The sequence below is a fragment of the Numenius arquata genome, chromosome 1, assembly GCF_964106895.1.
Source record: "Numenius arquata chromosome 1, bNumArq3.hap1.1, whole genome shotgun sequence".
Classification (NCBI taxonomy): Eukaryota; Metazoa; Chordata; class Aves; order Charadriiformes; family Scolopacidae; genus Numenius; species Numenius arquata.
Window position 1 is genome coordinate 72,647,750 of NC_133576.1, and position 17,107 is coordinate 72,664,856.

Sequence of the window (17,107 nt, forward strand, 5' to 3'; positions counted from 1 at the left end):
CCTTAAATGCCTTCAATCCCCCCAAATAAAAATGTTCATACGCAGTTTCTCTCTTCCTTCCCTCTCCTCTCCTCCCTCTTCCCCTCGCCTCCCGCCAAATCTGGAAGAACTTTGTTATAATGATATGAGACACAAGATGCCCATTTCACTGCTCTTTAGAAATCAGTCATTAAGAATGACAATTATGTAGCTATATATAGGTGGATATGTGTATATATAAAAATGCAAATACAAAATTATATGTATGTTTTGAACATGCATTGATAAAATCCATAGTGCATATTTAAGCCAAACTTGAAACCTACCTTTTTAAAAAATTGAACAACTTTTTTGATTCAAAGACTGGCAGGAATGTCCCAAGTTAGGTGCAAAATCCTTTCCAAATGCTTCATGCAGGTACGTGTACATATGCACATAACCAAGCTTGCTGTCCTCCAGCAGACCACTGTGGAAGTCACCCACCAAACTCCATGACCACTGGTGCTTCCTAGGGTCTGTTCCCAGCCAGGTGTCCTGGAGGCGCCAGCCCAGGGAGGGGAGGTGGGCAGGTCCCCAATGGGGCAGCTCGTGCTGGATACCACCTCCGAGCAGGTCAGAAATGAGCAACAAACTCATTCCAAAGCTGTGCAAAACCTTGTTCAAAATCCTCCTGTGGGCCCGTTTGACTTTACTGCAGTGAATTTTGGATCCTGGCATCCAGCACACCTGAGCTGTAGTGATGTACTGGCCATGGCACTGCCTGTACCCCGAAAGGCAACTGGCAGTACCAGTCCTGATTTCTAAAGCTGCTGAGGTTCCCAACTGTGTGGAGAAGCTTCTGCAGCCTCTGGAAAAACACCTCAAATCTAGCATCTTGGACCAGGCTCTTGAGGTATTTACTCTTCAGTGAGTTCAGGTATCCAGGCACGACCCCTCTTTGGGATAGAACGTTTCAGCTGTTCTTGCTTAGGGCCACTCTCCCACCCACGCTCAGTGGGAGCAGTGCCCCACTCCACCAGCAGGCCCATCAGTCCCAGACTGAGACTATGCTGAGCAAAGAAGAGCCACAGGAGCTAAAATTCACCGATAATGAATACACAGCCTGTATTCTTTGCTTCTGAAGAGAAAGGCTGGCATCAATCTCCTAGCCCAGCTCTCCTGGTTTCTTTGCAGTGTGCCATTCCCCCACTGCAATGGTGATGTAATTATAGCATCAACATTTAAAGCATCAGTTGGTAATAATTGCCATAATCTAATGCCAGCCTGCAGTTTTTAACAGGAACTTCAGAAGGGAGCCAGGAAAGACTGGACAGAGAGTCCCTGTGGAAATTCAGCTCAGTGCCCAAACTGGTTCTCGGGAACAATGCAATATGTAGCACAGTCCATATGTCAGGTCCAGTGTGACAGGGAAGCAGTATAGAGCTGCAGATGAATAAGAGGAGATAAAGGGAGGCCCTTCTGCAAGTATGATACATGAATATGAATTAATAACAGAAATGATGGTCTGGAGGTCAGTGAGAAAAGTAACTAAGCAGCTGCCAGTGAGCCTTAAAAACTTGATTTTGGAGCCTCTAAGGAGGCTTGGACTGAGGGTGCTGTAGAGTAAGGCAGAGTGTGGAGGGAAGCACCCCAGAGTTATGGTCTGCTTCTTGCTCTTGTATTAAACCAACCAGATTTGGGGGGAGTGGGGAGGGAATTTGTTTGTTAAATGGAGAAAATACCCAGAACCTAAGTAATGAACCAGAATCCTGATTCATTCCCCTTGCTTGAAATAACATACTTCAGAAGAGGGTCGATGGTAGGATGCCAGCCGTGTTTGCTGACCAGCCACGTCCCACAGCAGTGTTGGTATCAGCGCTCTGCCATGACAGTGCCGTGTTTATTCTCCAAGTCTCAGTATTTCACACCCCTGAAGCTCCCTGACCAGACCTTAACTTTTACACTGGCAGTACTCCCCGAGAGCTTGCCAAGGGATTAAATCATTGATAATGATGCAGAGGGAAGTTGTTTGTAGACACCCTGGCATCCATCTTTGCAGCACTCCTGCACTCAAGAACTGTCCTGTGCTGGCTCTGACCCTCCAGCTTTGCTTTTTCTTTTTTTGCAGAAGAGATAGGATATCTGTAGGCAGTGGAGAAATCTGCAGGGATCTGAGTTGTCTTCGCTGCTGAACTTCAATATTTGGGATTCTGTACTCGACACTGTGTGCTACAGTCATTGAGTGCGGAGACTAGTGCATCTGTAAAATCAGTCACCATAAACCAAGTAACTTGTAGGCACAAGGCAGTGTGAGTTCTTAAAACCAGCTCTGCTCTTTCCTTGCCTACAGGTTGCGCTCCAGCGCAACCTTTAGGTTTAAAATTCATTTGAGATCAGAAGTCCTGTCTCCACACCATGCAACTGTACTCTTACAGCTGAGGTAGGATCGATGTGTCCACAGCTGCTCATTCTTCAGGCTGGTGCCTGTTCATGTTTCTCAGCACAAGCATCTATCCTCAGTTACCGATTTGTTTTGCTAGGTACCTTTAAGACAACTATTTATTATTGGCCAAAACCATGAATACTTCTTAAAAAGTGCATCATTTTCCCCTTTGCTCTGTTGGCCTATAAATTACTAATGTAGATTGAATTTTTCAATCAAACCCAGCTAAATATAGATATGAGAATAAAAGTGTTTGGTTTTTTATTCTATATAAGTGCAATCTCCATAGCTATTCTGGCAGACTTTTAAAGGCGGCATTTACTAAGAATTCTTCCTAATATTTTGACTGCTAACCAGGTTTTTTCCCCTAAGAATAGTTTTTCTAATGGAACAGTTCAGAAAAAGCACTATCATCGTATCAAAATGTACTGTGACAAGGACTGTTCATCTTTACGTTTTGGCATTTAATGTATTCTCAGCTCTTCACTGTGGCTGGCAAGGGTGACTTTAAGCAGCAAATATTGCAGAGAAGTAGCTGAAACAAATTTTTGCAGTAAGAGATTCAGGACAAATTGTAGCAAATCTTCTCTTGCTGTTTTGCAATTGTTTTTACCACGTGTGTGTTTCTGTCTGGCATCTTGCAAAAGAAGACACCGTCTGAAGACTCTTATGATTCACGTCTGCAAAGTTTCCATAGACTTTCCAAGATTTAGTAAAGATCATCTCTGTCTTCAGAAAGAAGGGGGCAACTAGCTCACATAGAAACCCCAAATATACAGAAATCATGGCTCACTGTAGAGGGATTTTGTTTGTAAAACCTAGTTTGCTTCCAGAAACTTAATTGTGGTGTTGTCTGAGTATGAACTACTTTGTTATGGGCTTGGATATATGTCACAGATAAGGAACTTGTAAAGCTAAAGAATACCCTGAATTTTCAAGCGCTGATGAGAAGCCCTCTACAGGGCTCAGTAGAAGCTGTAAAAGCATTTCTCTGAGTCTAAAGGATTTGGAAACAGCTGAAAATACAAATTTATGCTGTAGAACCTTGTTCTTCTTGCCACGTTTTTTGTTGCTGTTCCTGTTAAGACTTTCTGCTGTAGTGATCCTTACAGGGAGGATTCCCAGAAGGCCTGAAACCTTTCAGATCTTATTGCTTATATGTTTTCTTCTCTTGACAGAACAATATGAAATAGTTGACCTTGCCCAGAGCAATATCATTAAAGCTAAACAAGATGACATTTGTACTGTGTCTTGGTCTGAAGCTGTCTAAAGCACTTTCTGAATTCTTGTGGAACAAGAAATAAAATCTCAGGCAATTGAACTGTGATGCTAACCAAATAATCTTTCTTGTTTTAATATGTATTAGTATGCATGTTTAAAACTAAGGAGTGCTTTATAGCTCAGAAGCTCACCTTGAAATTTTTATTTATTGTACAGTAAATGAAACTCAGATATTTTGAAGAACCTTTGTTTGAGGACCTATTAACGGGCTCTACGCAATCATCTGTGTTTGTCGGGTGACCAGCGGAGGTCTGTCAGGATGTTTTATCCCCCATAGCAAATGTTGGAGAATAGACGGAGCCCCACTGACATCAGCTACCAACTAGCAACTGCCCTTCAGTCAAGGTGAACAAGGAGACACTAAGGGCTGACACAGGCCGGTGGGGAAGGGGAGTACACAGCAATTTTCTGGATTGAACACAAGAAGACAAAATTGAATTTTTGACAGCCAATAAATCTAGCCTTCCTTTTTTTCCTTCACTCGGGAAGGAACTCTGCACACTTCAGGTATAGGTCCCATTCATGCAGCCTTTGTGTCCACCTGTTTAATTGGGCAAATATTTTGAAGTCCTAGTTCTCTTCACCTCCTTCTCCCCAGTGCGCCTGAGTCAATGCTTCAGTGGCTTATGCCAGCATTGCTTCTGCTACGATGCCCGTGCCAACCAGTGACCTAGGTGGCCAGCCTGAGGCTGGCCAGGGAATTGTAACTGTCAATTTTAGGAGTGAGATGTTGCAACCAGTTCATGAAAACATGCAGAGAGCATGCGCAGTACCCTACTTGGGGCAGAGTTTTCCTTGTCTGCCAACTAATTAGGTGGAACTCTTTTATTTTGGTTGTCCTCTGTGCTTGCACAGGATGGATAGCACTGAGGTGGGGGAATGATAGAATCATTTAAGTTGGAAAACACCTTTAAGATCATTGAGTCCTACCACAAACCTAACACTGCCGAGTCCACGACTAAACCATGTCCCTAAGCGCCACATCTACCCATCTTTTATATAGCTCCAGGGATGGTGACTCAACCATTTCCCTGGGCAGCTTATTCCAGCACTTGATAACCCTTTTAGTGAAGAAATAACTTCATAAACAGGATTATTCTCCTTTCTGGCCCACCTTTTCCCATGATGTACTGGTTGTTGTGTATTTTTCCCCATACACCAGAGCCTTACTAGGCTGGAGTGCCATTCACAGTGCACTTCCCATCCTGGAGATTGTAGTCAACACAGATGGCTCTTTGTCGCTAAGTATATGTGAGTGCTAAATTGAATGTGCACTCTTGTCTAATATTTAACAAAGCACATTGAGTTAATGACTAATGTTTCATTATTGCAGGAAGCTTTTAGTACCAAAAGGTTAAGTGGTTCATTTGAATATTGCCCGAGTATCTTTGCCCTGTCAGGGCTTTTTTTTTTCTGAAGTTAATTTGCTATTGTTGTGATCATGTCTGACAAGTGGTGGGTAAAAGCAAAGGGAGGTTATGGGGGTCTGTTTCCATGACATAATTTTACTGGTATTTAGCAAGTTGGATTTTACTCAGCTGAGCATCTAATTTGCATGGACTCTTATTAAGGGATGAAAAGCCAGTTTTGAGCATAGGCCATCCTCCGCTGGGAATTATTTGCATTAGAGGCAAAGGACTTGGGGGGAAGTGACAGAAAAGTGGGCAAAATTAATAGAGCTAGGAGAGGTTACCAGAAGAGACTTGCTATGTATTCACACAGGTAGAGGAGTAGGCTTAGGAATTATTGTTCTGTATATAATTATAGGGGCTGAGTACTAGTAAAGCACCATGGAAACAAGTTTCTGCTACACCGCCATTAATATTATAAACTGCTTGTGACGTGGTCATAAAAATGGAAAAAATATTTCTAAGACAACAGAGCCTCCATTATTACTTTGGTTATGCTGAACTCTCAGTTCTTTCAATGAGTTTTTTCAGTGAAAAGCAGATTTCTAGTAAACTAGTTCACTACACTGTTTTCTATTTGTTTATTGAGAAGGTGAACACATACACATATCAAACCCACACAATCCTGTTTTGCTGCTTTCCAGCGCGGGAGCAGTTTGTGAAGGTGGCTTCCGAATCTTGCAGGAAAAACATGGCTGTTGCAATTACGGAATCACAGAATCACAGAATGCGATGGGGTTGGAAGGGACCTCTGGAGATCATCCAGTCCAACCCCTCTGCCAAAGCAGGTCCTTCTAGAGCAGGTTGCACAGTATCGTGTCCAGGCAGGTTTTGAATGTCTCCAGAGACAGAGACTCCACCACCTCTCTGGGCAGCCTGTTCCAGTGCTCTGCCACCCTCAAAGTGAAGAAGTTCCTCCTCATGTTTAGATGGAACTTCTTATGTTCAAGTTTGTGCCCATTACCTCTTGTCCTGCCACTGGGCACCACTGAAAAAAGACCGGCCCCAATTAATCAGCCTTTTTTTTTTTTTCCATGGTCACTGTAGTGACTTCACCATTCTGCAACAGAGTGTAATGCTAAAAGTTCACCTTTGGCTTTATACCACAGACATTTTTAGCATAACATCTTCTCATGTGTGTGTGCTCCAGTTGTTTTTTGAATAGATTTGGATACTTTTTATTCTGAGTCTTCATTTCACAATCTCTTTTGCTTCTGATTAATGATAAACACCTATGGCTTCACCTCTCTGGAAAAGAGCTCTACCTTAGTACAACAATGCTAATACCAAGAAAAAAAGCAATTGGAGAGCCTCTGCTTTCAAGGTAGTGGGTGTGAGAGGTTTTTAACTAGTTCATTATTATAGTTTCTGTATCAACTCTTTAAATTAGGCAAGCTTCTTTTTTCTAAATAATCTAAATGATTTTTTTTCTAAATCATTTTTCTAAAGCCATCTAAATTAAGATGGCTACTTAAGTAAGACTTTCTTGCAACTGAACCTGAAATGTTGATAAATTCAGGTACCTCCTGGTTACATATTATTGTTTAATATGTAATACAGATATGAAGCTGCTTTGCAGCTTTCAATTTCAGCAATTTGATCTCCCTTAAGCATTGGTAGGGAGAATATCTAGAGGTGAGACTGAGAACATACATCTGTGCACTAGTATGGGGGATCTAAATTAACCATCATCAATTAATTTGACACACTTGCAGACTTCTTAGTCCTAGCATCAAAAAATTTAAAGGCACTTTTGTGGGCCTTTGCGTAGCCCATCAGGTGTTCTTGTGGCAGAGTTATGCTTCTGTCCAGGAACACAACTCTGCAGTGCCAGAGTGAAGGGAGACTTATTAAACTCCTTCTCCTTCCAGAAACTAACATAATTTGATTTTCTCTTTGTTTACTTTGCAGTCCAAAGCTGGAAATGTTCCCTCAAATGGTTCTCAGTGGTTCCCTATGTGTCTTTCAAGCACAGTAACTAGCTTAACTTTTTTTTTTTAACTAGCCTCACATTTTTCATATTTCAGGAGTCCAGAGAATTTTGAGGTGAAAAACCTTAGGTCAAAGTACTCGAAGGGACTACACCCTGCAGGAAAAAACACTGACTGCTCTTATGCCAAAGAATTCCCAAGTCCAGATCTTTACCTCCCTTAGGGCAAAATCTCCATGACCATTATCAAAGCACTGTAAAATCATACTGCTTTTCTGTGTAAAAGTGCTTTGCTAACTGAGGGTTCATTGTGCATCTCAGCATCAAGAACCTACAAAGGTATTACCCCTCTTATAAATGTGAGATTAGACCAAAAAGAGGCATGAGGCAGTATTTTTGTGAATGTGCCCTAATTCATCCAAAGACGTTTTTCTTTAAGACCTAGCGAACACGATCTTAGGGGATTGACCTGATTTTACTCCTTCTTCAATATCATCCTTTTTTTGGGGGTAACATTTTTTCCTGCCTTATTACATCAGTAGATCCCTGCTTCAGGTGTTATCTTGTCACCTCTGACATCAAAAAGCACAACACATGATTTAGCAAACTTCCTCAGAACCGTGTATTTCGCAATGAGTTGCTAAATTTGTGTCAAAACCCAACACGTTCATGCTTTCTCAGGTTCTTGCAATGCTTAACTCCAGTACACTGCAGAAAAAAAGTTTCTGTGTTGTGTCTCCTCCTCTGAAACAGATTTCCTCAGAAGACTAGCGCTCTTTTTTTTTTTTCTTTTTTTTTTTTTAACTTTTCTTGTCTATTTGACTATGAAAAGCCCAAAAGGTTGAAGGAGACCTCAGAAGACACTAACACTTCCCTTGTGTGAAAGTAGATTCTCTCCTTGCAATGTGATCCACTCCTTGACCTTACACTCACTGAAAATAGGGAACTTTGCAGTGCTGAGTAGCTATGTATAGTTACTTCCTATAACGTATTTCCATAAGTTTACCTCTCTGGGCTCTAAATCAATGTAATACTCTTCCCAAAATCCTTCTTGTTTGAAAGTTCCCTACTTATGTCTTCTTGTAGATTTTGTTTTCTGCCATTCCTGGGTGTATCTGAAGTTTGGCAAACCTCTTTTAATTTTGACTGTGTCCACACCTAAGATGTTGATATACTGAACTCAACAGTAAACTTATAAAAATGAACTAAATGGACTCCTTCAACTGAATAATTGTGACAGCAGAGCGTGAAACAGAATATGAAAGGTTTGAATGTCTGGGACAGACACAGCTTGTGTCCAGGCTAGAGACACATGTACCATCTACTCCAAGACAGACAAAATGTGCTCATCAGGAGGCCCTTCAATTTATAAGTAACCATCAAGGATCAGTGGGGAAAGTGTCCTAATGTGAGTTATTATCAGGGAAAACGTGCTCTAAAGACAAAATTGGGTAACATACCTTCTACGTGAATCAAAATAGATTTCAGTGGTAGCCTGGGATGGATTTTGGCTTCTCCCATGCTAAAAGTGTGTGGCCTCAACTCTTCTGCCAGCAAAGTGCTACAGCTCCAGGTCCTCTCATGTTTTCCTCCTCACCTTCAATTACTGCAGAGGTGCAATAGCCGTTATATGTGCTGGGTACTGTGCATTTTCAAGGTATTAAAACTACCCTGTAAGGACTCCTGTTTCATTTTGCTCTGGTGTGTGTTGGGTTCATAAGGTTTTAACGCTGTGAATACAGAAGCCTTGTCCTTACCCGTGTAGAAGTTCATAGGAACTGCCAGTGTCCCCACCTCATTCCCTAAAACAAACCCAGCACCAGCTGCCTGGCCACGTTTCACAAAGCCAAGGGGCTTGCACGTGGTGAGCACCCATCTCGAAGGGAGTCGGGATGATACACTGGCTGGCTAAAATTGCACACCCACAGCAGGTCAAGGCTCTGAAGAACGAAAAGCATTTTGGTCATTATCTGTACAGACCTGAACCCCAAACTTATGCAAAGTAAATGCAGCAAGCTGCCTTTAAGCTGCTAACCCCAACGTAAAGAAAACATCCTTCTTTTTCGTGCACATCAGGACGCCGCCATAATTTTTTTTTTTTTTTTCAAGAAGGAAACTGAAAAAGGTCAGTGAAAAAGTGAAGCTGCTGTGTCAGTTGTTACAAGGCTGACCGACACTCCTTTGCTGGCAGTTCCCACCATAGCAGCCCCACTTGATTTTCCACAGGCATATGTCTAGCTGTAACCCGCTGAGTTCTGTCTGTTACCATATGCTCCCCCCTTCAAGCACAGCGTTTCCTATAGGAGCTGTGTCTAGTGCCTATTTCTAATTACTCTGTTTCGTTGGACTTTTTGGATAGCGATGGAGCCGGCTGCTGTAGGCAAAGGTGCTCCCTGGCACCCTCGGGGCAGGGCTGGCTGTGCTGGCTGCTGCCGGGGTCGCCATCGCTGCTCCGCAGCCAGGCGAGCATCCCGCTCGCTCAGTCGCTTCAGCAGATGTGCATGATTAATGGATTATTTACCTTTTGCTGCCTGATTATTATTTTTTCTGCCTCTAACCTTTTCACTTTTACAAATTTATTTTGACTTTGAAATTCTGGGGATTCCACTTATAACCTTTATGTTTATTGGTGAAGTAGCTATTATTAGAGTGTTTCCCCCCCCACTTTTCTAATTCTGGAGTTTAATTATATTTTTCCTTCTGCCTTTTGGTACAGGTGCAGTAATTAAATGGCATTAAGTCTGTTTCACGATCATTAAGTAGGCTCGTTATTGTCCTTTTTGTATATATTTGAAGTTGTAAATAAGTCACCTTTCTAATGAATCCACCTGGTAAAACTCTGACATGTCACTGAGGCAGTGCTGCTGTGGCTGTACAAAGAGATGTCTTGAGTTAGGTACAGTCCCCGGCCCTTTCCAGCAACAGAGAGGTCAGGGTGAAAAGGGAACTGCTGCACTGGAGAGTGTGGTGTAAACCCTGCAGGCGGGATGAGCCGAGGGAAGGAGGGGAGGTGAGAAGGAGAGCAGCAGGACAGAGATTTCATTTGACTCAGGGGCAACATTCTCAAAGCCCCAGGAACATGGGTGTCTCCAGCCAGACAGGTAGTCCTGAAATCTGAGTGACCGCTGGGGAATACTTGCATAATCTTGTTTTTCCTCTCCCTTTCCTTTTATTTTGCCCTGGCTGTTGTTCCATTCCCCACTATGCCAGCCTCCTCCTGCCTTATCTTTAGATTTTTTTATGCATTTTCTATAATTTATCTGCTAAGGCACATAGTGCTGATGCTTTAGTTTTTCTTTGGAGAGTTTCTCCCTCTCCCTGCCTTTCTGATTGCTTGCGCACACAGACATGCCTGGGACTCTTGCTCTGTTGTAGCTGGTCTCTTGCATCAGCTCTGTAAAAGTGGATCCTGATTGTGCTGAACCTTAAATAATTAATATGAATGCTTAAAACACTGAAATTATTCAGCGACAAGTTTGTTTTTAAACCCAGGCTTGTGAGCTCAGGCCACTTAGATGAGATCCCTGACATTTTCTATGAGCATGGGTTTTTTTCAGTGTTCCTAAAGTACTATTAATGGAAGAATGTAATGTGACCTTTTTTAAAAGACTATTTAAGGGATGAAACACCAGAAATCATATTGATATAGTGTGCATAATTTCAGAAAAGGTGAATTAATCAGCTTTATGTGATGGGTGTGCAGGAACGGAGCTTGCATGAATACAGACCACACGCTTTAAAATACCACAATGGGAGACAGCAAACATAATAGAAATACTCCAAAGGTGAACTAGGGTGAGGGGCAGGGAGGAAGAAAAGGGGCTTCTTAGTGGCATAACTCCACAGTGTTAGTGCTCTTTCCAGCACTAGCTAAGGCTGGAAATTTATTCTCCTTGATTACACTAGAGGAAAAATGTAGCCATCTTCTGGGAGGCATGTACACAGGTTTTAAAATTTTCTTGTAAGAAAGCACATCAAGTGACAAGCATGGACCTGGATAAACGTTGCCTCCATGTGGTACACACCTCTTTATGCTGTGAAAGATAAAACTGTCAGTCTTTTTTGGATTGTGTGGATTTGTTCAGTGACCTTTACTGGTGCCATCAGAACAAGCAGAAACGTGTTGCTCCTGAGGCCAGGCTGGGTAATTCGATGGAGCAAAGAGGTCAAGCGCAAGAGCAGTTGTCTGGTGGCTTCTCCAGGTAGGTTGGATGCTGTCAGTCAATCTTTTTTTTTAATATACTGCTGCTATTGTTCTGCTGTGGGGCACATGGGACTCTAAGGTTTGTACTGGTCTTTGGTGCGTCTCTGCTAGTGTGTTTCAAGAAGAGCAGCATATTTGTCGTATGGGTCTCCCCTTGGGTGCTCTGCCTTCCACCTGCTGTGGGACTTGACTGACAGAAAACCGCAGTCAGAAAAGGCCAAGTGAAGGACAGTCTTGTGAACAGCATATTTTGCTGCACAGCTGAGGATGTGGCACGGTTGCCTCCAACTTACGTGCCCACCACAGTGCTGGAGCTGATTCTCTCTCTCTCCACAACACCAGAGACCCACAGTGAGTAAAGTTATACTGGGGAGGATTTACACTTGTACTGGTGCCACCTGCTTTCGTTAAAGCGTGGTTATATTACCTGCTGGAAAGTACAGTCAGCACGAGTACAGTTTTAGTACCACCACCATCATTTCACTGATAGAGCATGCTGGTATTCAAGGAGAAATGAAGTCCTCTTCTACCTCGGTTACAATTTTCTTCCCCTCAAATTTTACAAGGAAGAGGAAAAAAAGCTCTTTGTATGTCAGAGCATTCCCAGTGCTCTGACGGCAGGAGAACAGTTGTGTAAAGCAAGGGCAAGTAATGATGCATAAAATGAGCATATCAAAGTTGCTGGTTTTTTTATGATTTCCATTGGTGGGACTACCTGAACAAGCCATTTTATAAGTTTTCTGTGATGGCTCTGACCCCACACTCCAGGGAGCATACAACACTTAGGTGCCATGTTATACCAGAACTAAAATATCTGGGTAAGACATGATGACATGATGGAAAAAATATGGGTAGTGTTTAGCTTTGCCTCCACTCCCTCAGCTTACCTCTGCCGGAGGTGGACGTCACCCCAAACGGGATGAGAAACCTACAGCCTGCAAAATGTGTTGCCCAAAACCGGCATGAACTTCACCCTCAAAATATTAGGCTAAAAAAAAAAAAAAAAAAAAAAGAGGTTTTCTTCTTTAGAAAACACTATGAGATGAAGAAAACTGCCCAATCAGGCTGGGTAGCCTTAGTGTTTCAGTGTTATGTTGATGGTATGAAAGAAATGAGTAAGTTCAGATGTAGTTGTCACCTCTATTACCGAAAGTTACTACTGGCTACTCTGTCACCCTGCTGCCAGGGTCTCAGGCTAGATCCAGAGAGGCTTGGACATAAGAAATGAGGAACAGCCCAGTTCCCTGCGCATTTGTCAAATATCCATCATGCTCTGGTGGGGAGGGGTCATGGGTTTGGGGTTTTGGAGATAAAGAATGAAAATGAAGTTGAAGGTATCTCATAAATTGCTGTAAAATTGTCCAGCAATTAAGCACTGTCAGTTCTCAGCCCATTCCTCTCAGCCCAAATCTTGCTACTTGAGAGTAAAATGAAGCAAAATTTACAGAAGGTTCATCTGCATATCCTTCGGTTCTGAAGACAAGATTATCTGCAGGATTCACAATTTTTGATTCAGGAGATCTTGTCTGAGACTTTTATTTCACATGAAATCAGCACTTGCTAGTTATTGTATGCTGTAAGTCCACATCCAGCAGGGCTGTCCCCTTGGCCTCCTCAGACTTCTGCAGATACAGCTGGGCAGAATTTGGCAGGAGTGCTTACAAATGCCTTCAGACTCCTTTCGGTATTAAAACAGTAAGTTGACTTAATAGCCATTTTTTCCTTAGAAAAACCATTAAAGGTAACATTTCACTGTAGATACTTCCTTAAAATATTGGGTGTATGAAAACATTTCAACACAAAAAGGTATTGCTGCCAAGTTAAGAGACCTTGAATTCTTGCGTTAGAGCACAGCTTTGCTCTTTATTTAATGTGTCACTGCTTAATAAATTCAAGAACCTCTGTTTAGTTTTACTTTATTTTTATTTTCTAGCATTTTACTAAAGCTTAATATCACACTGCACAGAGTTTTGATACAAGCCTGGAGGGGAAAGTGGTCAAACCTGGCTGATGGGAGTCCTCCCCAGCAGGGCACAGCCTGCACTGCCCCAAGAGCCATGAAGATCTTCAGCCAGGGCAGACGCCTGGAGAACAAAGTGCAGCCAAGCAAGGGAAGCAAGCCAACAAGCCGACCAGGGACCAACAGGAGACAGCAGGCACAGCAGAGACCAGCAGCCCGTGAGAGCAGGAGCAGCGGGGCTTATCCCCGAGGAGTGAGAAGGGGCTGTGTGGAGGGGGCTTGGCAATTTAGGAAGCCACCAGAGTCTGTTCTGAAGCCTAACACAAGGTCAAAACCTGACCTGACAAGACACAAGGGGGGGGATTTTCTTGCAAACCTTTAAAACTTTCTCCCTACCCAGCTCATGACCTTTCCGCATTTTAAAATTGTTCTAGCTCATGAGTGCCCAAAGCCTGGCTTTTGCATTCAGAGCCCTCTTGGTGCTTTTGGGGGTATTCACTTTGAAAAAAAGCTCTGGCAGATCTTTTTGGCTGTCTTTGAATCCTATCATGGCACAGCTTCAATCAAGAAAGTCTTTCCATTTTTCCTCTCACAGGGAGGTAAGCTGTCAGCACCAGCGATTATTTGCACAAAACAGTATGCAGACTTGTTAGTGACTTGACTTGGTATCAGGCAGATGGGAAAATCAAAAGCGTAGGATATCAATGTGTCAATAAATCATTGCAGCTTAACAAGAGAATTCCTCCCTCCTCCAGGACAGAGATTCCTTTAGTTTTTAGTTTTTTAGTTTTGACCATCACATTTCTATGGCCATTCAGCATTACAGAATGAGCAACTGCTGTCAGAAATATTTCTACTTCTGGCATGATCACTGGAGTATCTAGGGGTGATGTACTGAGCAGCTGTTATCCAGAACAAGAGCTTTCAGGAAGGTTTTGAAGGAGGAACGCTAAACCTTCTGCTTGACAAATAAATGAATGTGTCACAACAAGCCATAGAGGTGCTTTGAAATAAGATATAACAAGTTAAAACCTAAAGATGGATCAAACAAGTATGGAACTGAAAACCTCCTTTCCTCTTTGCAAATACAAATCCTCAGTGCATAACATCTAAAAAAAAAAAACAGATACAAATCCGTCCTCTGCTCCTCCCTCCCCATCTTCAACTGCTTGTGATTTAAGTAGAAAAAGCCCCATAGTTCTGTCAAACTCTGGCAGCTTTTTGGCATGACAGGGCAGAGTAACTTTGTATGTCACAAGGACTAAAGGGATTGAATCATCTTCTCATGCAGCCTGTGACTTTCAAACAGATATAAAGAACTTGCATTTTATTATAATATACTTCTCCAGGTCAGAGAAACAGCAAGCAGACACTCTTGAAGCTGTCATCAGTAGCTTGTTATTTTCTAGAAATTCCCTGTTTATTCAGTCCTTCTGGAATATCTGAAAAAAAACCAACCCCAAACAATTCCTCCAAGGCAGATGCACCTTTTAGCCATTTACCCACCACAGAGTCTTGCGGATGCTTAAGCAATACATTCCTCTGGCACTGACCAGAAGACATTTGGACCCTTCCCAAGCTGGTTTCAAGCTTGTCAGCACTGGTCTAAAAGTTGAACCTGTTTTGAGTTGGGTTTGAACAACTCGGTCTCCAGAGAATCCAGCCAGCCTAAATTATTCTAGGATTTTAACACACACTGGGACGGTCATGTCCCACCCGATGCAAGTACGACGTTGACAAGGCAGTGTCTTCAGGGGGTTGGCAATTATAGGCAATGGTAATGTTGTTCATGACTGCTATTGGATTTTTAGGCACTATTATTATCAGCCTCATTACCTACGGAAAACCTGCTGTGTGTGCAGCCATCAACTTTCTGTTGGCAGCCCTGGCCTCTTTGACCCTGTGCTGTCCTGCAGCTATGGTCGCTGCAGTGAACTGGACCTTTGGGGCTCATTTCTGCCAAAACTCAGCTATGCTCTATTGATTATTTGTCTTGGAAGGAGTTGCCATCTGGATTATTAGTGTGGACCATTTTCTAACCACTGTCTAGAGGCAAAACTAGCTGAACTCCCACTGTGCCAAAGCCACAACTGCTTTTTTTTTTTTTTTTTTTTTTTTTTTGATGCTTTCTGCATTGCTTTTCCTCCACTGACTGGATGGATGGTTGGGGAAATGCAAATCAGGGCTCTCCAGGGTGTGTTTCCTGCTGGCTGAGCTAACAAAGCGATGCTTGTTGCGGTAACATTCTTCATTCCTTTCAGCATCATGCTGCACTCCAACCCGTGCATCCCAAACACCCTCTTGTAGGTGGTTTGCATCCAACAACACTCCCAACAGCTTTTTCTTCAGCCAAAGGAACAAACTTGACCTGATAGGGCTGGAGAAACTTTGCCAGGTGAACGTAGACCTGAAGTTCAAAACAAGAGCCCTTCACTAAAGATCCCACTCTTGGATTTTTACCCTGCTGGCTCCCCAGGTACGCTGTGCACAGCCTGCCTTCAGCATCCAGGAGATGCCTGCAGTGCTACTGGTGCCTACGTTACCTGGCTGAGGGCTTGTCCCTGTCCTCTACTGCCTGAACACCAAGACACTTCAAGAGGTTTGAGCTGAGCTCAGGTATAAGACATCCAGAATTCTCCCTAAAGTGCCTGAATGGGGAAAAATAATACAACCCGTGCTTCTGATGGGAGCCACTCAACCATCTAAGCAGCATTTTCAGAGAAGTAGCTGAAAATCAGGGAAGAGCTAGCCAAACTGCACAAATTTTGCTTCTGCGCTTTTTTTTTTCTGACCATCCCATGCATTTTTAATGCACAAACCAAACTGCAAAACGAGCACGTTCCCATTTGTTATTTGGCTTCGAGACACCAAATAAAACCGTAACAGCGCAATGCTGTCAAAGCCATGCTGGCAACTAAACCCAAGCTGACTGAATGGCATGAAGCTACTGCGCAACAGTCTTTGTGGTATCGTTTCTTTATATAAACTTACTTTTTCACCAAAAAAAATGCAGCAACAAAAAGACAGGTGAGAATATTATTTGCACAAACTTGAAACAAGCAGCAAGTCCCGATGGTTAAACAGCTTATGCAAAGAGCCAAGACTGGAAAAGGGGAAACATAATCCCTACTTTCAAAAAGGGAAAAAAGGAAGACCTGGGGAACTACGGGCCGGTCAGTCTCACCTCTGTGCTCAGCCAGCTCACGGAGCAGATCCTCCTAGAATCTCTGCTAAGGCACGTGGAAAATAAGGACATGATTGGTGACAACCAGCATGGCTTCACCAAGCGCCAGTCATGCCTCACAAATTTGGTGGCCTTCTATGATGGTGCTACAACATTGGTAGGCAAGGGCAGAGCAACAGACGTCATCTATCTGAATTTACACAAAGTGTTTGACACTGTCCCTCATGACATCCTGGGCTTTAAATTGGAATGACATGGATTTGATGAATGGACCGCTCGATGGATCAGAAACTGGCTGGAGGGCCACACTCAAAGGGTTGAGGTCAACAGCTCAGTGTTCAAGTGGAAGCCAGTAACAAGTGGTTTTCCTCGGGGGTCGGTACCGGGAACAGTGCTGTTCAACATCTCTGTTGGAGACATGGACAGTGGGACTGAGCGCACCCTCAGCAAGTTTGCCGACAACACCAAGCTGTGTGGCACGGTCAACATGCTGGAGGGAAGGGATGCCATCCAGAGGGACCTGGAGAGGCTTGAGGTGTGGTCCCGTGTGAACCTTATGAAGTTCAACCAGGCCAAGTGCAAGCTCCTGCACCTGGGTCATGGCAATTCCAGGCACAAATACAGGTTGGGGGGAGAATGGATTGAGAGCAGCCCTGAAGAGAAGGACTTGGGGGTGTTGGTGGATGGGAAGCTCAACATGAGCCGGCAATGTGAGCTTGCAGCCTCCCTCAACCTGCT

At 43.3% G+C, this 17,107-nt stretch overlaps 1 protein-coding gene across 1 annotated transcript; it reads left to right on the top strand.

The window, feature by feature from the left end:
* The first annotated feature begins 14,959 nt into the window (after nt 1–14,959).
* Nucleotides 14,960–15,622, top strand: GPR45 (G protein-coupled receptor 45). The gene is given in 3 exon segments (XM_074149570.1): nt 14,960–15,295; nt 15,298–15,531; nt 15,533–15,622. Coding segments are annotated over 3 exon segments (660 nt in total).
* Nucleotides 15,623–17,107: the final 1,485 nt, after the last annotated feature.